General features: G+C 36.0%; 1 protein-coding gene across 14 annotated transcripts in view; it reads right to left on the bottom strand.

The window, feature by feature from the left end:
• The window catches only part of PUM2 (pumilio RNA binding family member 2), a 104,893-nt gene that overhangs the window by 26,632 nt on the left and 53,591 nt on the right, over positions 1–24,670 (bottom strand). For 7 of the 14 annotated variants that reach the window (XM_015111784.3, XM_077960094.1, XM_077960092.1 and 4 more), the window contains 5 exons: positions 22,181–22,323; positions 18,442–18,580; positions 10,251–10,394; positions 9,849–10,136; positions 5,468–5,704 (listed from right to left, as the gene is read on the bottom strand). In XM_015111784.3, the coding sequence (XP_014967270.1) occupies positions 5,468–5,704; positions 9,849–10,136; positions 10,251–10,394; positions 18,442–18,580; positions 22,181–22,323 (951 nt within the window). The remainder of the gene's footprint in view (positions 1–5,467; positions 5,705–9,848; positions 10,137–10,250; positions 10,395–18,441; positions 18,581–22,180; positions 22,324–24,670) is intronic. The other 7 variants (XM_077960099.1, XM_077960096.1, XM_015111789.3 and 4 more) reach the window with 1 other exon arrangement.

Raw genomic sequence — 24,670 nt, 5'->3', positions numbered from 1 at the left:
CACAGTCCCTAAATTGCCTGCCTTAGATTAACAAGTATTCTTATTTCAAATAAGAAGTAGTACAAATATAACATGTGCTTAGACAAGTATTTTTATCTAAATCTCAAGAATAACTAAACTGAGAAAGGAATCTAAAAAGCTGGTAATCCTATACATACTTTAACCAAAGAAAAGCTTAATTTATACCATCATAATGAGGTAATCATTAGATTCTGAGAGGCTAATTAGAATTATTTATATACTTCATAAAATTGTTCAGTTCCCTATAGAATAACATAATGGAAAAAGGAAGAATAGTATCAGGAGTCAGAATTGGATGCTTAGCCTTAATTCTGTTATTTACTAGTTTGGGAAAGTCTCTTAATCAATTGATCTTTAATTTCTTCATCTTTAATGAACAAACCACTCTGACAGTCTATGCCAACAACTAGGATGAAATGAAATAATGAATATGAAGGTGCTTTAAAAAAAAAAACTATCGGCCGGGCGCGGTGGCTCAAGCCTGTAATCCCAGCACTTTGGGAGGCCGAGACGGGCGGATCACAAGGTCGGGAGATCGAGACCATCCTGGTTAACACGGTGAAACCCCGTCTCTACTAAAAAATACAAAAAACTAGCCGGGCGAGGTGGCGGGCGCCTGTAGTCCCAGCTACTCGGGAGGCTGAGGCAGGAGAATGGCGTGAACCCGGGAGGCGGAGCTTGCAGTGAGCTGAGATCCGGCCACTGCACTCCAGCCTGGGTGACAGCGCGAGACTCCGTCTCAAAAAAAAATAAAAAAAAATAAAAATAAACTATCAAATGCTATTCAGTTACAGAGAACTGTAATTGATAAAGGATAACAGTATTTTCAGTGAATGCTTCAAATAATTCATACTGTTTTCTGCTTTCATTAATGATTATATGTGAAACTCAGAAAAATGGCAGGTGACCCTTACTAATTTTACTTCTCTGAATATTTTATTATAAGAGAAGCACAGGACTACGTCTGCCAAAGGCCAGCAATTATAACAGAATGATTCTAAAAATTTACAATATCTTGCCTGTTACTAAAATTTTCTGTAATTGGAAGAAAAGACAGGTTATGAAATTTTATTATCCACAGCAAACTAAAGCACAGCCATTTACTTGCTGAATACATGACATTCTTCAGACTAGATAGTCCCCTTTCTTTTTTATTTTTATTTATTTATTTCTGAGATGGAGTCTTGCTCTGTCGCTCAGGCTGGAGTGCAGTGGCGCCATCTCGGCTCACTGCAAGCTCTGCCTCCTGGGTTCACGCCATTCTCCTGCCTCAGCCTCCCCAGCAGCTGGGACTACAGGTGCACGCTGCCATGCCTGGCTACTTTTTTTGTATTTTTTTAGTAGAGACGGGGTTTCACTGTGTTAGCCAGGATGGTCTTGATCTCCTGACCTCATGATCCTGCCGCCTCAGCCTCCCAAAGTGCTGGGATTACAGGCATGAGCCACTGCCCCTGACGATGGTCCCCTTTAAATACATTTTACTGAGTTCAAAGCCCACGTTACACTTTAGCACCCTTTTTTCTTAAGGAAAAAATAGCCAGTTCAAAAATGAAGAGGTACAGGGCAAGAAGCCATTAGTTTGTCAAAACCTAAGTTACATAACAAAAATACGAACACTGCTTTATACCTAATAAGTTCCTCATCAATCAAATTACTATGAGCATAAAGATTGGAGTTAAAAAAATTATCAACACTGTATTTTAAAAGTTTATTAGAAGAAAAAGAAGGAAAACAAGGAAAGAACTAGCCGGCTAGCTCCAGGTAGAAAAATAAGGCAATACTAGAAATAGTTAATGTTCTTCATAAGGAGTGAAGTATCTCAAAAAAAAAAAAAAAAAAAAAAGATGTTGACTTCTATCCTAGACAATGATGTATAAAACAACTGTAGGTAGACTGCCCCCCTCCTATAGATTAATACAACATGAGAAAATAACTCAATATTTAATATTGAACCTGAAGCCCAGAATTTTATATTGTTCTTTGCATTTCAGGGTAAAAACTAATCTCAAAATTATTCTCTCTCCAAGTTGTTGTCAACATGAAAACCAATATAAAGGGGCTCCAAGGGGCCAAAGAAGGTGTAATTTTAGAATCAAAAATAGATATAAAATTGATGTCTTACACTGCAATGAACTGAAACATACCAATTATCCCCAATAATTGGTATGTTCTCATGTAGATAACAATGAGAATAAAAACACGAGTCACCTTTAAAGGTTGCTGGGCATCAAAGTTATTCTGAAAGTAAAGGAAAGAATCATGCATTCTTCTGACTCTTACATGAACTATCTTTCAGGGTAACGGATGAGGGATAGTTGTTATTCTTTACAGAAAAGTTCCAGATAATAAATGAAGAAAGAATGACACAATTAACACATCACCATTTTGCAACCTCTGGAAAAAAAAAGACGATCAAAGGCTGCCAAAACCATTAGGTGGATCAGGCTGGTCATCTCACAATGGAGACAACCAGACACGTGTCTCCTGATACGGTACAACAAAAAGTAACAGAACCCCATGTTGTCAAAATAAACCAGCCAACTCATAAACTATCTGACCAAGCCTCTAGATCAAATTCCAGTTTACAAGAAAGAGATATAGGAACATTTTAAATACCACTATGGGGAAGCAATCAGCAAAGTCAAGAGTGTGGGAAAACCAATAGGACAAAGTTTCTTCATCAAATAAATGGAAAGGGGAAAAAAAGATGAAGAAAAAACAATTACACATTAAGACATATCAAACAAACGCAATGTATGAACCTTATTTTGACTGTGATTCAAACGGAACAACTGTTAAAGACATTTAAGTCAATTAAGGAGATTAGAGTTAATAAATTATTTAAAAATATATGATATACTGTAGTTATTGTTTTAGAAATAGAACCTCAGATATCACACAATAAAAATGGAAGAATAAAATTATTTTTTCATGCGTCTAATTTTATTAGAATAAGCAACAGAGTTGCAAATTTGAACAAGTGTTTTAGATTTTAATGAAAAAATCAACACCCCAGAACTATGCACTGAAATTCTTACACTTCAATCAAAAAGTGATTACTAGTCATCCTGCTAAAAATACATGTGTTGGTTACATGCCTATCTTAAAAAATGAAAAAAAAATTTTTTTTGGAAGACAGCAGAGAATGTTGCTACTGGGCATATTCTGTGAATCTCAAATAACTAATACTAACAAAGGAACATACTTTGGGGATGCAGATCTCAAGCTTTACATGTAACTGTAATGGTTCTAACATTCACATCTTAAAATCTCCCAGGAAAATAACCTGGAATTCCAACCAATTCTAATGAGAATTGAGAGAACTTATCTCTATCTTATGATTTCATATTCTTGATATGTGAGATCAGTAAAATTACTTAAAAATATGCAAATTCCATTTCCATAGGTCTTTTATGCCATCAGCCTTGAGACTTGCTTCATAAATAAATTCACTTCATGGGTACATAATTAAAATACTTTTCTTTTTTTTATTGGACAGCATGAAAGTCTTGCATCATGATCCATTCATAGGGAGGTGCAGAGTAGATTATTTCCATGAATAGTATGCAAAGAGAACATTTATGAAATCCTTCAAGTTATTTTCAACCTGGTATGGGTCTATTCATTGCTAACAATGTTGCCAGTCATACTACCACTAAAGCTACGGGAAATTGGGGGTCACAAAAAGAAAATAACACAGATAATTACTAATTTCAATCAGAGGTGTATTAAAACAGCATATTTCAAGCTGAAGCTATGTTAGTCTACAACGCAGAACTGCTGGCCCAGTGGTGATTATTTCCCACAATTGACCAGAATTCCTTCCCTAAGCATCTATTAGGCTGGTTTCTTTACAACCTAAAGAAAGAGAAGCACATATCTAGACTGCTCTTTAATCACAGAGACATCTAAAAAGTCACTTATATCCGATTTCTAAGCAAGCTATGTAGAACCTATTTACTGCCATTTATACAGGCACTAAAGCACAACACAGCAGTAAGAGCTGAACAAGAATCTGATTTGAAACTTACCTATGAAAAGATGACAGGACATGACAAAATCTTAACAATAAAACAGAAAACTATTATGATAGATCTAATCTAAGGTTTATTATGTTCCAAATTTTTGTGTCCATTTCATAGGCATGTCTTATGAAGGGGGGATGCCTGAGCAGTAATAACAGAAATCAGGAGCTGAGCAGCTCCTGCGACTAAGAATAGATGATAAATGAAGAACAGTATTAGGCTAAAGACTGGTAAATCTACACATCTAGTGCTGCAAAGTGGATCTTAGCACTCCATCTGAATACATTAATTGGTTGTATATGTTCAGTATCCCCCAAAATCCTCAAATGAGCAAAGGCCCAGAATTTGGGGTGGAGGACCAGAGTCTTTAAAAAAGAAATCTAGTCCACTGTGTGTGCAATAATGTAAATCAAAATGAACAGTGCAACAGATATCTTTGTTACATGGACATTTATTGTATGAACAAGTTTTTTTTTTTTTAAATAGCTATACCCATGTTAATTGGAGGGGGTGGTCAAACATGATCACTAACTTACAGTACATCTGCTTACAGTAGCAACATTACTTTTTAAAACACAAGCTGATTTAAATCTTTCCAAATACGTAAAAGCTGTCAATAGAATCCCTCAGTTTCAGCTGAATAACTAGAATTATAAAAATTCAAAATAAAGTTTAAAAAATAATTTCTTTGACAAGATAGGGATTCATACACAGCCTCTGATGTCCAAAGCCCTTCAAAACGTATTATCTGCATGGATAAATACTTCCTGGGGAAGGAAAAAAGGTAACCACCAATTTAATTATTTGGGGGTGGGAACAATTTTAATATACAAATATAAACAAAGTTCTCAATGCTCCAACTTCAGGGGTACAACAAACCTAAAACATTTTTAACATATCCAAAAGAGAAGTATATGGCCTAAGCCCATAAGCTTCCTTAAGTGACAAATATACTAAATTCAAATTCACTGAAATAATTCTCTGGTAAAATGGCCAGGCATTGAAAGACCAAAGCAAAAACCAGTGTACTAACCTAGTTCAGTAGCTATGTAACTAATGTTTTTCTTATGGTGTGCAAATCTTTTGAGAGTGAAATTTCTCTTTCACTATTATGTTTAAATAGTTGACTTTTCAGATGCTCTAAAACACACAAATCAAAAGCACAGACAAAAAAAACACACCATTATATTTCATAAAAGAAACATAAGAAACAATGGGGGGGGTCTTTACCTTATTGTACATTAGACCCTCACTTTTAATTTTCATGAAAGGAGAACTTTTTCAAAAGACTAATATCTAAAAGCAAAAGCAATTTGGCATGTTTTATCCAACATTAAATATTTTACATATATTATAAACACACACACAAACACACATACATGTATACATACAAATAAAAAGGGTTTTGGTTTTTTTTTTACCTAAATGCAAACTGGATGAGGATCCATGTGATGAAAGTGATGGCGGTGGCGTAAGTGAATGTCCTGGAGTTTGGCTTGGCAGAGGCATGCCTATTGGACTTGGAGAGGAGGAAAATCCCAGACTATTGTAAAATGGTTGCCCTATGGGTGCTAGGCTGCTACTAGATCTTTTGTACAAGTCAGAGCTAGTAGATAGAGACTCTCTCCTTGTGGCACTACTACTTGCAGAACTGCCAACTGAAGAAGAAATAAAAAAAACCCTAATTACATACAGTGTTAACTGAATAAAACCTATCCCCAACTCTCGCTGGGCAATAACAGAAGTGATCACAATAATTATTTTTAGAAACATTTTGGAGAAGATAATTACTGTGATAACTATATATACTAACTTATTAATCATAAAAGGGTATAAATGCACCCCAATAAAGAACCAAATACTTAACAGAGCAGTCATATGTTTCATTATTTCACACATATTTACCACTGACACACCTGATTACTGTGCTTTAATACCCTGGTATGATTTATAAACCCTGGAATTGCAAGTTGTCTGCATTAGGACATGCTAGAGATTAAATTCCATTAAGTTTAAATTCTGGTAGTATCCTCATCTCTGGAACCTGCTTCTTAGACGTTAACTCAATGCCAAGAAAAGATTATATGAATAAATAAAATATTAGTACATTTCCTTCACCATTCATATGTAATTTGTCGTCTAGCTGTGTTCAAAACACAGCCCTTTAAGTCCATATTGGCCCGAATATTGATCAGTTGTGAAATACAGAGAGCAGCTAACTCAACAGTATTTTTCATACTACACATTCTCCCTTGTTTTCCAACTACATTACAAAATAACTCAACTTTTAGAAAATTAATAGCACTCATTGTTATCAAACCAAAGACATGCTTTCACTTATCCCACAGGACTCTTCCACTCCTAAGATGCTAGTACTGCCTCCTGAGCCCCTTACTCAAGGCTGATCAGGTTTTTGTCATTAGACAATACACAATTTCTCTTACTTCACATCCCTTAATACACTGCATACCGAATTTTTACTTAATACCAAATGTAACTATTATCCTTCTAATCCTTTTTCCTTTTATAGTGCAGAAAATAAAGGCCATGTAGGTCCTGGTGAGCTATACATGCTTAGAAAAGCTAATCAAGATCTGGCTGTTAATCAACACCTGTCTGGATAATCAAATTCCACTGCATGCATCTCTAAGGGCTGTCCAAAACTCTCAGTTCTCAAGTCTCATTTAAAGCCCATATATTCAAGTATGTTTCCTTCCTATTTCTAAGCACTAGCCTCTTTTAACTGAATAACTTTTACATCTAAGAAAATTTCAAACCACATTTCTGAACCTGCCAAATACATTTTTAAATGACAAGCTCTATATTCGGACCAATATGGCAATGCTTTCCAAGGAATCTGTAAGTTTCTATTAAATCTTATTTAACCACAAGTCATATATAAGTAGGTCATACAGGGTATAAAGAAAAAAATTAAGGAGTGTACATCATGGGTAGACCAAGGTAAGAGTATAATACAGACAGAAAACTTAATTACGTTGGTTTTGCCACATTCAAAATTCTATAGAGGGGTAAAAAAACAAAAACAAAAACACAGGCTTATGCTACCACATTAGGCAAAAGATTATAATGCTATTCAACCTTTTATACCAGCCAATGCAGTTCCTGAGACTGACCATGTTTGGTTGAAAATTTTACATTTTAAGATATCACAGTAAGAAAATACTAGAGGTGTCTATATGCATTTTTATTGCAAAAATGTATTATAAGCACATGTAATAAAACAGCTATTTTTGAGTTGGTTTTGGCAAAACTGGCAATGTATGCTACATTAACTATGCTAATTTAAAAGGACACTGTCAAAGTGATTTTTCTAAAATATGGCTACATTTTAAATTCCTATTTATTTCAGAAAACAATTTGACAATGGAAAAGACAACAGCTCTCTAATGAGAGCATTATTCCCCTGACAAATAATCCAATAAACCAGTTTTGACATATGCAATATTATTTTCCTCCAAAAAGGAAAAGCCAAGCCAAACATTTAAAAATAATTCAGAAATAACCTTAAACATAAAGAAGCTGGCTCTTTAAGTTTTACTATATGACTAAATTATCTCCAACAGTATGACTATGAGATATGAAACAAAGTGTACCTAAAATATCTAAGAGGGTAGACGGACTGCTAATCATTCATTGACTGTGAAAAAAAGGCTAAATTATAAACTTTCAATTGTAACAACTCTTTAAAAAAATAACAGGTCATAGAAAAGATGATTTAAATTATATGTTACGACGTTTAGGCTTCTTGGCCAACTGTATCATAAAATGGGGTATTTAACACTGTTAAACATTAATAATTTCATCATAGAGGTAAGAGAATGATTGTGTATGTTACTTATATATGCGCATACAGGCACACAACCACATTATGTTTTAGAGTTCATGTAAGTATGTAATTGCCATAATGTGAAAAGGCAGTGGGCAAAGCTGTAAGAGTCCATATGCATAGCACTTGAATAAACTCCCACAAAATGCCCAAGAGAAGGGAGATGATGGACTCTTTACTGGCATTCAGGGGTGGCAATCACTAATGCTCTCTAAAGCAAGGTAAAATGAAGCTCTTACAGATTGGAGTCAGAATTGAGTAAGCCATGCTTGTAAATAACTGAGGCGTGAAGGTTAGTTTTGGGGAAACGGCATCTGTAGGGGACAAAATGTTCATGTCAATTCTTGAAAGGGGGAAAGAGCCTTACCTAAGAAACAAATGGAAATTTGAAAGAACTGAGTAGGAGCCTAGAAATCTGTACCAGACCATCAGTGACATACTACGTGAGAAAGGAAACATGGGGTTTAATCAATGCTCTCTTTTTTCTGAATTATTTAGGGCCTACAATTTATAATTTAGAAACTATTTCCAGAAGTTTTTTATGTTACTTGTTCTTCCAGTTTTCCTCAGAATATTTAGGATTCTTTGGAGAAAATGTCCCAATTGTGTTAGAAACAAGGAATGAGTCCTATGGGAGTGCGTGAGGTGGACAAAGAGATACACAACTCCAAAAGCAATGAAAAAACTCAAGTACAAAAATGAAAAGATTTAACAATCCCCATGTTCACTGGATTTTCCCTCAGAGATTCTTATGAGCAGCCTTTATATAATTTTGTGTCAGTCAAATATGACATTCACTTATTGTATTTCATGACAATAAATGAAGAGAGATTCTGCCATCTAAAAGTTTATGGCTGTTCTAGACCATCCTTCCTGTATATATGAATGATAAAAGTTCAGAAGACACTCCCTTAGAAAACTGGCAAGCATTGTTAATAATGCCTGGCATGTGTTAGTTCTGCCATTTTCCACACCAGAAAAGAATATAATTTGATGTGGTAAGAAAAGAGATGAGAAACAGATATTAAGGACTGTAGCAAGTTATGTTATAGAAACAGAAAATCTCTTGAAGTCCAAATAGCCCTATCCTCATGAAGAAAAGGCTGCCAACTGCACCAATAGAACTGGGTCAGCTGTTTTTTCCGTAATGTTTCCTGAGTACTGTGGAAAACTCACAGAATACACCAAGTGTATCAACAAGAAGTCAACGTGGGACTCTTCTGATTTCACTTAGTTCTTCCTCTACCACAGGATCCAGGAACCAGTTTGACTGGGTCAATTATTTAGTGAAGCTATTTAAAATTTTGATTTCTTAAGTGTCATATAAAGCTAAGATACATGAATAGATACCCTTTTAAGTAAATTTTTAGTGACAAAGGCTAACTTATTTAACCTAAAAAAACCTACCATACTGGTAGTTTCTTAGGGGATTCTGTTGAGAACATTTCATTATTTATACACACACATATGTATTTTTTTGTATTAGGCCAAATTTTAAAACTGTAATAAACTACCAGCATTTAATAAGAATAAACCATCTAATAAGCACACAAAGATAACTGCTTTAAAATACCAAAAATTTAAGATGGCAAAATATTTACCTCCACAAACATTAATATTATGTAGTGAATGAAGATGAGCTAATAATTAGTGAATAATATATTGACCCAAATAACCTTACTAAAACAAAAATTACAGTAATCAATTCCTAGAGCCAGGGAAAAAGGAAATGTATTACATATGAGTTAAGAATAGGCTGCTTGTAATGAGTTAAACATTGGTGAGTGTTAAAAAGATTTGCAGGATACTTTTTTCCCTACAAAATTAAACCAGTAGTCCAATACTTTATTCCTGTCCTTCCTATACTACATGCTATTATTGCTTATTTTAATGTTAAACACACTCATATACCTCTTCCACTTAGCAGAGTATGCTCATCGTAAAAAAAAACTTACCTGATGAACCAAATCCACTGAGGGCTGAGCCTATAGCAGCACCCAAAGAGTTACCACTTCCAAAGCCAAGAGATGTACTTCCAGGTTGACCAGGTCCATGAGAAAATAAAGAACTACTCTGGGAGCTATTAGTCAAAGAACTGCTTCCATAAAATGAATTAGATTGCAGATTAGTGCTTGGCTGCTGTTGCTGCTGCTGCTGCGGTGGCTGAGTGCCAACTGGCCGAAACAGACCATTTGTGCTGCCTGTAAGGCTACTTGCAGTTCCTCCAGCTGCTGCTGCCGCTGCTGTAAAATAAATTTCAGATACTTCTTTAAACCAGCCAGGAAATTATTCTGTATTTAAAAAACGAGATCTCAACACCAGAAAAATATTATCCTAAAAATGTCAGTTACACTTACCAGCTTGTGCTGCTGCTGAACTAATTAAAACAGGTGTTGGAGCCATTAACCGAACTGGAGTTCCAAGGCCAGTCCTTGCTCCAGGGCCAACCACTAAGGCACCAGTCTGATCATAATAGGCAGTTGGAGCTAATACTTGATAGCCTAAATAAAATAAATGTTCACTAATGAAAGCACTTATTACAAAAACATGCATATTTTTTCCCCCTGCATTTGTATTTTTCAACTAGAAAACACAGCTATTTGTATTATTAGTATAAAATCCTCAGTTAATATAGGCAACGCAACACATTTGACAAGGTCTTACTAAATATATGAAAAAGTAATAGACTGTCATTAAACACTTTTTCTCTAAATTTTACTTAGGGGCCACAAAATGAAGAGGTATTTTCCTTAATATAGAAACTACAGACTATGAAAGAAGGGCTGATATTAGAAAAAAATACCACCATTTAGTCCTTCGAAGAGGAAGGATTAAAAAAACTGGAAATAGCAAGGTAGAACACTTTATGAAATGTTTACTATGCAATTTCATTGAAGTTCAAAACCAAGTGCCTTATTACCAGCATTCCCTTAGATTTTCATTTATAACCATCTCTTTAAAAACTTAAGCCAAACATTCTATTTGTGAAGATTCTCAAGCTAGAGTTTAATTAAAAATCACACAGGCTTTAGTTCTACTGTAGCCTTAAGCACAAGGTAGGTAAATCTGCAATCTTCACAACTAGTGGAGAATAAAGTTAACTTTTTAACAGACTTTCTCAATGGAGATTCCCTGTTGAACCAAAAACACAGAAAATGATTTAAGTAAGTATTTTGTTAATTCTCCTCAGGATGATATATAACAAGCATCACTCTGGAATCACAGGAGAGAAGTTAACTATATACACTGTGGACACTTTAGAATAATAAGGCTTTATTCTTTTCTGGAACTCAGCTGAGAAAGGTTGCCTCATAAAGCAACAAAAACTGAGGCCCAATAACCTTACAACTATCAGCAAAAAATGTACTAGCAACTGTTTTTTCCCTTAAAGAGTGCTGTCTTGCTCTGTTGTCTAGGCTGGAGCATAGTGGCATAATCATAGCTCACTGCTGCCTCGAACTCCTGGGCTTACATGATCCTGCTGCCTCAGCATCCTAAGTGGCTGGGACTACAGGTACACGCCACCAGGCCTGGCTAATTTCTTATTTTCTATAGAAATAGGGCCTCACTATGTTGCCTAGCCTAGTCTTTAATTCCTGGGCCACCGATCCTCCCGCCTCAGCCTCCCAACTGTGTCTGGCCCTTTAAGAAGTTTTTAAAAACACACACTATATTGAAATACATTCCAACATCAATTTTAGTCTTATTTTGTTAACACTATGCAGAAATCAGAGTTATAGTAAAATTAGTGATAATGCAGCATGAGCATTTTATTGCCTTTAAACACAGTAGGCTAAATTCAGCTCAAATATAATAAACAACGCTCAGATAAACACTTTACCTATAAGACTGAAACTTCCACATGCATATGTTGTTTTCAGTAAATACAGTAATTCTGACCAAGAATAAGCATTAGCACGCTGCTAATAAAACATCCACATTACTAGTAAATTTCAAGATGTATATACCAGTCAATAGTCTTAACTAGTATTTGTGGTCTAGTCCTAAATCCAAGGCACACAAAAAATATTCTTGTTCAAAAACATTGTCATTTACTTAACATCTGATTTTGAATGAAAAATAAAAGTAAATCCATTTGGACATCTGGCTATAAACACTCTACTGACAAATCAAACAGCACTTAACTGCTACTTAATTAAATTTGGCATATATAAATTCCCAGAGACAAAATAACCCACAGTCAACTCATCTCTGAAGGCCTGTTCATTTACCTTCTAAATCTTTCTCAAATCTATCCATTCTTGTGATGATTACTTTCCTGTCCAACCAGATTATATGGTCTGCCCTTGCTCTTTTGTTCCGTGTCTATAACACATTCCCCACAGAGACTGTGGTCTGAGATTGATATTAAAAGATATCAATCCACACTCTTGCTCCAAACCTTCCAAAGGGTTTGAAATGAAAAGCAAAACTCTGAATATGGCCCACAACGTGATCTGGTTGGTTCCTGGCTGTCTTTCTAGTTTTACCCGGTATCCAAGTACCTATTTTATGTTTTGGGAAAAATGGGGTTTCAAACTCCTCAGAGGCACCATGCTTCCCCTCAGCACAGGGGTTTGGTGCATTCTGTTCCTTTGTCACAGAATATTTTTTCCCACTCTCATTCTGTACTTAGCTTAATTTTTCATTAATTCATCAATTTGACAAATATTTATCAAGTGGCTACCACATGCCAGGCCCTATTCTAGGTACTGGGATAAAGCAGGGAAAAATAAGGAAAAATATCCTTAAAGGGGATTATTTTCTGCTTCAAGTGAGATAAATGAAAAATAAGTAAAAAGGTACGTTAGACAGTTTTACATATTAAAAGGAGAGAAAAATCAGACAGGGAAAGTGGAGACAAGTTATTGGGCAGTGACAATAGTGTTAATAATTCGAAGCGGAGGGTCCTGAAGAATCTCCATAACAAGATGACATACGAGGAAAAATCTAAACTGAGAGAACTAGTGAAGCAGATATCTATAGGAAGACATTTCCAAATAGAAGGAACAGAAAGTAAGCCAGTACGACTGGAAGAGAGACAGAGGGAAGAGTAAGACAGGCAACAAGGGGCCAGATCCTTACAGGTCACTGCAATAACTTGAGCTTTTACTTTGACTTCAGGCAGGAAACCATTAGTTTTTAGGAGAGGAGTGAATTACTTTGACGTTTCTTACTTCATTTACTTCAGTTACTGAAGTAACATGGTATGTTTGGATAACTTCAGTTACTTCATTTACTTCAGTTACTGCGTAGAGAGAGGACTCCACAGGGGAGAAAAAAGGGACAAGAAGATATGTGAGAACCCAGATGGAAAGCTAATCCAGAGAAGTAATTAGGACCAAGTCAAAATAGAAGTGATGGTAGAAAGGTAGTTGAATTTGGAGAGCCCTCAAGATTTGCTGAGATTAGACGTGGAATGTGAGGAAAAAAGGCATCAAGGATTCCCATTATTTTTTGGCCTAAGAATTATAAGAACAGAGTTTCTATTTATGATAAAGATGGACATCATAATTTATCCAGTTTACATTTTCTAATTTACTATCATGAGATTGTTCCTAATAGCTAATGACCGTTTAATTTTCCTATTATTGGTTATTTATGCCTTCTCTGTTTTGATGAGTCTCTGAGGTTATCAACTTTATTGTCTTTTCAAAGAGGTGGTTAACTTCACTGTCTTTTCAAAGTAATTTCTGGGATAATTATTTTGTTTGTTCTCTATCTCATTCACATCAGCTCCAATTTTTATTATATACTTCCTTCTACATTCTTTGGTTTCATTCTCTTTTTTTTTCTTTTTAGTTTCTGGATAAATGCTTATCTCATTCATTTCCAGCCTAATGTTCTAATGTAATCATTAAAACCTATATATTCTCTTATGTTCTGTTTTTGTTCTAATCTACAAGTTTAAATATGTAGCATTTTCACTATAATTCCATTCAAAAGCTGCTAATTTCCATTGAATTATTGTTTTATCTATGGCCATACCACCCTGATCATGCCTGATCTCGTCTGAATTATCTTTTTGCTACTGAGAAAGTCTGTGACTAAGGTTAGGTGAATGTATCAAGAGTGGGAAAAGGAAAAAAAAAAGACGTAGGGAAGAGTGATATAGAAAGACAAGACATGGGGAATTGAAAAACAAAAACTAAAAAACATGGTCCTCATACTCAAGAATTATGTAATCTAGCAGAGAAGGAAACACACTCCTTATTTCTAAAATGCCATCAACTTTAACATATGACATAGATCTAACAACTTCCCTTCAGAGTAACAAAACTCTCTAACTTTAAGACATTTCCCATCTACAATCACATTAAAGTAAGTGTTGTAGAATGGTGAAAATAAACCACAAATAGCTAAATGAAATGCAAGGCATACAGAAGTACTAAAGAAAGGTGCGAGTAATACGCCAAAGAGAGCAGACAAGGGAATAATTATCAATGAATGAGCACCGGGAAAGATTGAGGAAAGCTTCATGAAAGGGACCATATTAAGATGAGAAGGAAAGTTAATCATAAAATGTCTATGGGCTGAAATTTTAAAAAGCAAACACTATACACACCAATTTTGTTTAAAATTTATAAAGGGGTATTTTAAGCTAGGAAAAAAAAAAAAGGAACATGAGCTAGGACTAGAGGCATAGAAGTGCATGGTATGTTTGGATAACAGTATATGGTCTAGTGCATTAAAGCACAGGACTATAAAGGAATTCGAGACATTTGGTAGGCCTATAATCTCAGCATTTTGGGAGGCCAAGGCAGGAAAATTGCTTGAGGCCAGGAGTTCAAGACCAGTCTGGCAACACAGACACTGCCTCTATAAAAATAAAAATGACCATGAGGCAGAATGGTAGAGAATTGGTAAGTCATTGGATGTGGAGGCATAGAAGAAAACCAATAGTTACAGATAACTTTGAGGTTGAAGCTAAGAGTTTCTAGTTCTAAAGAATAGTAGAGTTAAGTGAAACAAGGTAAACAGTAGACAGGAACATTTGGAAATGTGAGTTCATTTTCTGACATTTTCAATTTGAAGAGTGCCTGCAACATAAAAGTAGAAATGTTTGGTACAAGGACAGACATGTATGTATTAGGTGTTCAGAAAAGAATTCAAGATGCAGATGTAAACTCACAGGGTTGACAGTTGAAAGGATTAATGAAAATATACTCTCCTAAGGAATAAGCGTAAAGGATCTCCATTTTTCCTATCTGAAACCAAAATTCAAAGAGGAAAATAACTTGCGCATGGTTACACAATAGCTATGTGGTGGAAATACAGCAAATCTAACTCTGAAGAAGGTAGCCATTAAGTCAGACTGTCTTTTATATTTAAGGATATATATAGAGGAAGCAGAGACTAATAAAAAAGCAATGAGAGGTGAAAAGGCTACCAGTGAAATACCACTCAGCAGAAAGGAGTTACAAAGAGTTGGACAGAGTCAACAGGGTTCACCTGTGCAACAAACTGAGCATAAAAAGATACAGAGGAAATTATAGTTTGTAACTGTCTCTAACTTATATTAGAGACACTACAAAGGAATTATGGAGGCAGAATTTAAAAGAGGTATGGGGTAGAGTATAAATTTTGACTAATAGTCCATGAGAGAAGCAGAGTAGAGATAAAGCTTTTTAGGACTGAACAGGCAGAACAGCACAGTGGGTTGAAACGAAGGACTGGGAGGGGGAAAGACTTAAGATTCAAGATAGAAAAACAATAGCACACAAGATAAAGCAGAAGAGTTAAGAACAGGACAGTAACTAGGGATCTGATAAAGTACTGAAGAAAGCTAGAAAGAAGAGTTAAAGTATGAGCCCTGAAGGAACATCGATTTTCTCAAGTGAGCCCTTTTTAGTATACACATTAGCTTTATAACTATGTAACTATTTGATATGGAAAACGAGAATTATTTCATCGTCACAGTCTGGGCAGAATGAAGTAAAGGCGGCATCAAAGAAAGTTTTAGTGTGAAGGGATCATGTGAACAGCCCAAAAGTCACCGAAACATACAAATACAAATTCTAGTAAGGCCCTTCTTATGAGAGTGGTTTTTACATTTATATTTCTAAAAAGGGTAGGGCTGCGTGCAATGGCTCAGGCCTGTAATCCCAGCATTTGGGAGGCCAAGGTGGGCAGATCACAAGGTCAGGAGTTCAAGACCATCCTGGCCAATATGGTGAAACCCTATGCCTACTAAAAATACAAAAATTAGTTGGGCTGGTGGCAAGTGCCTGTAATCCCAGCTACTTGGGACGCTGAGGTTGCAGTGAGCCAAGATTGTGCCACTGCACTCCAGCCTGGTGACAGAGAAGCCCCTTCTCTACTAAAATTACGAAGCTGGGCATGGTGGCACGCACCTATGAAGTCCCACCTACTCAGGAGGCTGAGGAAGAGGAATCGCTTGAACCCGGGAGGCAGAGGTTGCAGTAAGCCAAGACTGCATGCACCACAGCACTCCAGCCTGGGCGACAGAGCGAGACTCTGTCTCAAAAAAAAAAAAAAAAAAAAAAAAAAAAAAAAAAAAAAAATTACCTATTTTTATCATCACTCAAAAGATATAATCAACTGTTTTTAGACAAATATAGAACAAAAAGTTGCTTTTTTCTAGAATTACTAACAGAATTCACTGTTGAACAGCAGCAAAAGAGAGGAAAAAAGAGCTTTCTCAAAGAAGGGAAAGAAGAAATATGAATATAAAACTAAATTGTAAGATTGAAATTAACAAAATTAAGAGCAAAATACTTTGATTTTATTTGCTCAGTGGCTCATGCCTATAATCCCAGCACTTTGGGAGCCCAAGGCAGGTGGATCACTTGAGGTTAGGAGTTTCAGACCAGCCTGGCCAACAAAGTGAAACCCTGTCTCAACAAAAAAATACAAAATTTAGCTGGACATGGTGGTGTGTCCCTGTAATCCCAGCTACTCGGGAGGCTGAGGCACAAGAATTGCTTGAACCTGGGAGGCGGATGTTGCACTGAGCTGAGATTGTGCCACTGCACTCCAGCCTGGGTGACAGAGTGAGACTCCATCTTAATAAAAAAAAAAAAAAAGAAGAAGAAATAAAACTATGAGCTGAATATAAAGAGCAAAGGTATTTATAAGAAATGAGTAATAGGGCCAGCATCAAGAGCCTAGGAGGATCAATGGGTTATAGGACACAGCAAATACATGCAGGCCAGAGGCACTCTCTTAATTCCAGGTTCCACAGAGAAACTAGTTAAGCAGGAAAAATTGTTGTACTCCATAACTCCTCTCCCCGTTCTACATATAGCTGAAACCTAAGAAGAACCTAAAATAGTCTTAGTGGCCCTCAAAAACTCCCAGCTCACTTCTTTTCAGCCCAACATCCATGTGCCTAAAACAACTTCAGCTTTACAGTCCACTTCTCAAAAGTCTGCTTTTGCCAAGGTCTCTAATCCACAATGACTCCATGACAGTAGAGTCCAGGAAGCAAAAATATATGGCTGGCGTATAAAAAATAAAATAATGAGAATGCCACCCACTGTACTATCATTTCTACTTCAGGGACAGCATGATGAAAATCTTCTCTTTATCCCGTGAACCACACAAGATGATAAATTCAGTTCTTAGAATTCCAGAGAAGAATAAATGTAACTGAAATAGAAATCCTTCAAATAACATACCAAATATTTACAAGTACTTAATATATAAAAGAAACCCTCAATCATGCAAGTCATTTTTTCCAATACACTGAACATATTTCTTAAATGATCTGAATAGAAAAGTAAACTGCATTACGATTAAATGGAAATTGGAACTCAAATATTATTAATAAGTAACCCACTGATATAGGGACAACCACTGATATACCAAACGTGAAAAAAAGCATACTTAAATCTTCAGAAAAGAATGGCAAGTTATGCCTTATCTGTTGATATTCAAATATAGCTTTAAAGTTTAAAAACAAGTGCTGCATTTTTTTTCTTAGAAAACAACCTTCCTTCCTCCATTATTATTAGTGATCGTTTCACAAAAAAAGTACTTTGTTGCCCTTTCCCAAAAGTTGTACAGTAGCAATAGGTAGAAATTTTATACTGTAATTTTTTTATACTAGGCTTTCATAGACACATTATCGACATTGTTGCTATTAAGTTATAAATAATAGCTTTAAATGCTATAAATGGGCTAAACAAAATTAAACAGGGTTCAAAGTAAAAAACATTAGCTGCAAACTCTTCTGGTATTAACAACTATTCTTACAAGGCAGGAGTGGCAAATAGGTTCTGTCTTGCATACCAACTCTCAACAACTGTTTTACTTCTTGAAGCTATATACTAAAAATTCTGGGTTAGGTTTAGATAGATGTTATAAAAAATGGCTGCATTGAGAATTCTGATACATATTTGCCATTCCTGTCACTGACTCTCACAATCAATACTGATTTCAATTATTAGCATCTGAGTTCTAAATATTTCGTTATAGGTTGGCAAGATTTTAAATACAGTTTGATTTCTTTTCACTCTTCAGTGTGAGTACCTACACTTAACATTTTAAATCTATTCAAATTTCCACAAATGACCAATTGTATACCTGGCATGCCAGTAGCAAGACCCTGACCAAAAGCCAAAGTTGGATTTGCTGCTGCAGCTGCCGCAAGTGATTCTGCTTGCTGCCCTTGCTGACCCTGATTGGGAGTAAGAGGACGCTGACCTGCTCCAGCACGGAGAACCTACAAAGGTAAAATGATTTTCTTAAAATCAATATAAAATAATGGATAAGTAAATTTATCTTGGACAACTGTGTATTTATTACAAACAGCATTTGGATATTCTTTAAACATTTACATGCAAGGAAATGTAGATTTAGCATGAAAAATCACAAAATACATTAACATCAAAAGCAATCACTAGCTCTTAACAGCTAGAACAATCTATAAAGCAACATGGGAGGTTACAGAAAATCTTTGGTTAATAACTATTTCTAATATTCGTGTTAACAAGGTAGTTTTTTTAAAAAAATAAATAATGAGCTTTTATTATTCTCAACAACAGAGAAGACTCCAGACTGTCTTCCACCTGAACTGAATCCACACTGTGGAGGGCACAAGCTGTGGCTGGGCCTGGAAGACACGCCTCAGAGATTCCCTCAGTCCTGCCACCTTGTGGAAGATTTTTCAAAAGAATGAATGGTAAACTCATGTGACCAGCAGGGAAGACAACATGGAAGAAACTTTCCTGCCTAAAATCAGCCTCCATCCAGAGCTAGCACATGGAAGGAGACACTCCTCCTGGGGTCACATCTTCACCAGAAGGCGGGTGGGAGCTCACTGCTGTGAGCCACATATCCTCCTCTCTCGGCCTCTCTATGCTGGTACTTTATCTGACTGCATCTTCCTCTGTTCCTTGGCTACAGTGTTTAATTCTTGAGAAGAGAATGTTGAACAAGTCAAGTCCTTGTCACCCTTAGTCAGAACTCTCATTTGACTTAGAAGATTTGTGCTTCCATTTTTTCTTCTCCTTCTTCCTTTTCTTATGCTTTTCTTTCCTCTTCTTATGCTTTTCTTTCCTCCTCTTTTTCTTGTGTTTCTCTTTATTTCAGAGGAACTGGAGCTGCTCCCATCTTCATCTGAGGTAGAATCCTCCAGTAACTGTTTTAACTGCTGTATCCTTACATCCTTTTCATGTCTTTTATTGCCTCGTATGATGCCATACATGGGATCTCCATGTGCTGCTCTGAACTGTTCTAACTTTTGGTTGCCTTTGATTAAAAAAGGGCATTCTTTGTCGCCGTTTGGTGACCATACCATTTGCAACGCCAACCCAAGCATCCTTTAATCTTGTTGCTTTAGGAATGAATTTTCCATCATCAAGAAATTATGAAGCAATCCAAAGAAAAGTAACTTCTTAACTTTGATTTCTTTCCCCAGTGGTATCCAAAGTCCCAAAGTCCTTTAGTTGGTGTGTGAGCCAGAAATTCCCTGTCATGTTCATTGCCTGGTACATCTGGTATGCAGTCTCCTGGCTTAGTCTCATCTTCCTTGATAAGCCCAGGAGGAGGTTTTTTTCATAAAAGGACTCCAAGTGCATGAGCTGCGTTGTGCCGCTTTTGCTCCCGGCGCCACTGTCCCGCAACTTGCCCAGGAGGTGGCCAAAATCCTGGCCTCGGCCACTTGATCCCCGCCTCCCCACGGCTGGCCCCACGTCAGTGCACCAAGCCCCCAGAGCTCAGTGCTGTAAGACCTGTTGCTAACAGTCGGTAGTTTTTTTTTTTTTTTTTTAAAGATTTGTTTGGGAGTAGGAAGAATGGCAAAATCTTAAAGACTTTAAAATTAGATTTTTTTCTTTTTTTTATCCTTTGTTTTGAGACGAAGTCTCGCTCTGTCACATAGGCTGGAGTGCAATGGCATGATCTCAGCTCACTGCAACCTCTACCTCCTGGATTAAAGTGATTTTCCCACCTCAGCCTCTCCAGTAGCTGGGACACGCCACCACACCTGGCTAAGTTTTTGTATTTTTAGTAGAGATGGGGTTTCGCCATTTTGGCCAGGCTGGTCTCAAACTCCTGACCTCTGCACCCGGCCTAAAATTAGATTTTATTAAAATTATTTTCTAGGCTGGGCACGGTGGCTCACATCTGTAATCCCAGCACTCTGGGAGGCCAAGGCGGGTGGATCACCTGAGCTCAGGAGTTCAAGACCAGCCTGACCAACATGGAGAAACCCCGTCTCTACTAAAAACACAAAATTAGCCAGGCATGATGGCAAGCACCTGTAATCCCAACTACCTGGGAGGCTGAGGCAGGAGAATTGCTTGAACCCAGGAGGCGGAGGTTGTGGTGAACTGAGATCACTCCATTGCACTCCAGCCTGGGCGACAAGAGCGAAACTCCATCTCAAAAAAAAAAAAAAAAATTTTTTTCTAAGGCTGAAAACGGAAATACGAAAAGATTTGGCAAATAAAGTATGAATTTGTTATGAGACTGCTGTAGACCAAATCAAGTTTTCAGGATTCAGAAGCCTTAATAAGAGTAAAAGCAGCTTTTAAACATAATATTTTAAAAAGAACACAAGATTGTATGAAAACAAGGTGGAAATTTAGTCTGGTCAAGGTTTGCTATTCTGGAATACATAGCTGTTGTAGCAATCATATACAAGCATGATAAACTTAATCATTAATTTTACACTACTCAGGACAAGAGGGAGTCATTTTAAGTCCCTCTCTGTAAGAATCAAACACATGTGTGTATATTTTAAGCTAATGTGACATTACGTTTGTCCAGAGATACAGATTAAAAAATAAGTTATTAAACAATGAAGTGATATGATGTCCAAGGACTGAGCCAAAAACAGCTTCAACAGAGCATCTTATTTAGAATCAAAATATATTAGCCGAGGGCGGTGGCTCATGCCTGTAATCCCAGCACTTTGGAAGGCTGAGGTGGGTTGATTACTTGAGGCCGGGAGTTCAAGACCAGCCTGGCCAACATGGTGATACCCCATCTCTAATAAAAATAGAAGAAATTAGCTGGGTGTGGTGGTGCACACCTGTAATCTCAGCTACTTGGGAGACTGAGGTATGAGAGTCGCTTGAGCCCGAGGTGGAAGTTGCAGTGAACCGAGATCATGCCACTACACTCCAGCCTAGGTGACAGAGTAAGACTGTCAAAAAAAAAAAATAAATGAAAATAAATAAATAAATAAATAGCATATATTAAAGGAAATTCAGAATAAAGTTTAACTGCCAAGTAATACCATGGTGCTTCTTTGGTATAAATATAATGAATGTGACAGCCAGAATCCTGATATATATTGCTTTTAGATTTATCAAGTTAGTTCTTTTGAAAAAGGCTGAAATTTTAAAGATATAAACATCTTTACTTTTCTAGAAATTAAAGCTAACCTTTAGTCAAAATATATTATCATTTCTTGCTTAAAAATATAAAATACCTACTAATCTCTTTTTACTGGTCAGAAACACGTTAACATTTAAAATTGTAATTTAAATACCTGGAAAAATATGGAAGAATAATTATTTTGATGGGAACATTATTAACATACTAATAAGTGAGGAAAAGAAATTTAGAAACTGCTAGATTTCAAGATCGCAAAATAACAGAAACACAGAAACTGAATACAGCCAAATCTTTTAAATTCATAAAATAGTGACTAGGAAAAAAAAAATCCCACGCATAAATACTTGTGTATCAACTATATGCCAGGTGTCATGTTACACAGTGAGGAAACATAAGTCGAAAAACACAAATCTTAAACATTAGGGGCTCAAAGAATTTCAAAGAATACTTGGTATTACTTTACAGAAGGAAGGCCTACCTGTTGCTGTCCAGGCTGAGCTTGTGATGCTGCTTGCTGATTGGCTGTGTTATTTGCCGCAGCTGCAGCTTGCTGCTGAAATAAGTTGGCTGGATACACCCCCCATGGAACGCCGTAATACTGAGGTGGAACCACTGCTGGACCTGAACCCCACACCCGACCCCCGAAAAAAAAGTTACTAGATTTTACAGAGACATGAGGTTAGTTACCTATGAGACATGAGGTTAGTTACCTATCATTAGATTATAAAAGGGGGCAGAAAGAAGACCTAGAGAAGAACACGTCTTTATAATAAAAAACAAAGTATTGATGGGTGACAGCAATGGTCTTAAAAGGAAAAGATGAGAATCCAACCTCAAGGCTACCAATAAACTGATAGGACACTTAACCATCTATCCAACATTTAACAAATGCCAATTTTTGGGTCTGACACTACACAGATAAGATATTCAGAGAACACAGTTTCCATAAAACTAAGATTTTTTAAATGCTCAATTCATTACTTCTCTCAGAATTTTGACTACTGAGATGGATTACAAAATAATTTTTAAATATTTTACTTTCCAATCTATAACACAAAACTGAGGAATATTCTGGTACCAAGCATGCTACAATGGTAACCGAATTGAAAACCTTAAAATTTAAATATTTTTCATATTTCGCAGTTAGTCACAATTCTCACAGAACAACTGCAAATTATAAGAAAACAAATGAGACGTCAGCATTTATGTGGTTAGGAAAATGAAACCGAGTCAAGACAAGAAAGCACTAGATAATACAAGCACAAAGAAAAACAGAAGGCAAACTAGGAAAATAAGAATAAATTGTTCCTGCTCTAGTCTACTTTATTCAAGATAATATTTGATTCCTGGAGAGTAAATAGTTTATGTACAAAAAGCTTCACCATTAAAATAATGAATAAAATGTCATGATTCCTGACTTACATAACAAACATGTCCTAAAATGTTATCAGTGGAATTTTAGGACATCTTTATTTGTATTAATATATTTTTAAAAGTCAAACTCTCGGTTTCACGTTGCATTCAAAGGGGAAAAAAGCCCAGTATATTTGACTGAATCACTAAAATAAAAAGTTTTTATTTCTATAGATAGCCAGGTAAGCTGAACCTGAAATGAGGACTATTAAAACACCGCATAGACTTTACAAAAAAAGGATACATTGTACAAATAAAATAAAGATACACTGTAAAATAATAAAAGGGTACACTGTAAAAATAAAACAATGAAAAGGATACATTTTAAAAATAAAATAAAAAGGATACATTGTAAAAATGAAAGGATACATTGCAAAAAAATAAAAGTTTTGTAAACTCTATTAATGACATCTACCTAGAAACTCATCCAACCTAGCCAGAAGCCTGAATTTATTAACATGCTGAAATTATAATATTTTGGATACATCGGGACAAATTAAAGAGTATTATTGAACATAATTTTATTGTTTTTTACTTTTATAATGTGGCTACTACAAAATCTTAAACTACATTTTCTGGCTCACATTGTATTTCTATTGGACAATGCTGGTCCTAGAAAACCTAAGTCCAAAATACATAGAATACTAATACACAAACTAAATGACCTCTTAAAGTTACTTCTATCAGACCCACAGTTAGGTGGTTCTCTGTATTATACCAACACTTTACGTACTAACATCCAGTTAAATGGCACCAGAAAAGCTCACATCCTTATAGAATCACATCCAAGTCCACACCAAAAGCTAATGAATGACAGTTTAGTTTCATTCTGGTAGCTCAGATATCAAGTATAAATCTGAAATTTCTTCCCCATTTTTTAAAACAAGATCTTGACTTTAAAAGTAAGTCTCCTAGGAAAAGACTGACTGTCAGAAGTGAATTTCAAACTGATTAGTGACAATATTTCAGTGAAGATAACGCTCAAAGCCAAAAAAAAAAAAAAAAAAAAAAAACAACCAGCGACAGCCTCAAGTTTTGAAGTCAGCCTATTAGCAGACTCATTCCAATAAACAAAATTCTAAGGCAGACATCAACCTATTCTTGCCTGTATAATCAATATAAACAATGCCTCAAGACTAACTCATTTCTGTCTTTGTAGCCACCTCCACCTAAAACGAACTCTTCCCAACAACCCCAACTAAGATCAGCCAATTGCTTTGTTCAAATAAGACTGTGTCTGATCAGCACACAACTTTTCCTTACTTCTACAGACAATAAATACAGCTTTTTTGTTGTTTTTGTTTTTAGACAGTCTCACTCTGTCGCCCAGGCTGGGCGCTTTGGCATCCCAAAGAGCTAGGATTACAGGTGTGAGCCACTGCATCTGGACAGCTTTGGCTTTTATTTCAGATTCTGAGTGATAGTCTCAGGCTGGGCAGTTTTTAGTCAGTTCTTTCTAACTTGATCCAAACGTTTTGTCCCCTAGCTTGTTTGTACATTTTAGCATTGCTCGAGAAATTCTAGACACATATTTTCTCAAAATTACCATATCTGT

The sequence above is a fragment of the Macaca mulatta genome, chromosome 13 (assembly GCF_049350105.2).
Source record: "Macaca mulatta isolate MMU2019108-1 chromosome 13, T2T-MMU8v2.0, whole genome shotgun sequence".
Classification (NCBI taxonomy): domain Eukaryota; kingdom Metazoa; phylum Chordata; class Mammalia; order Primates; family Cercopithecidae; genus Macaca; species Macaca mulatta.
This window is presented reverse-complemented; position numbering and strand designations above follow the sequence as displayed.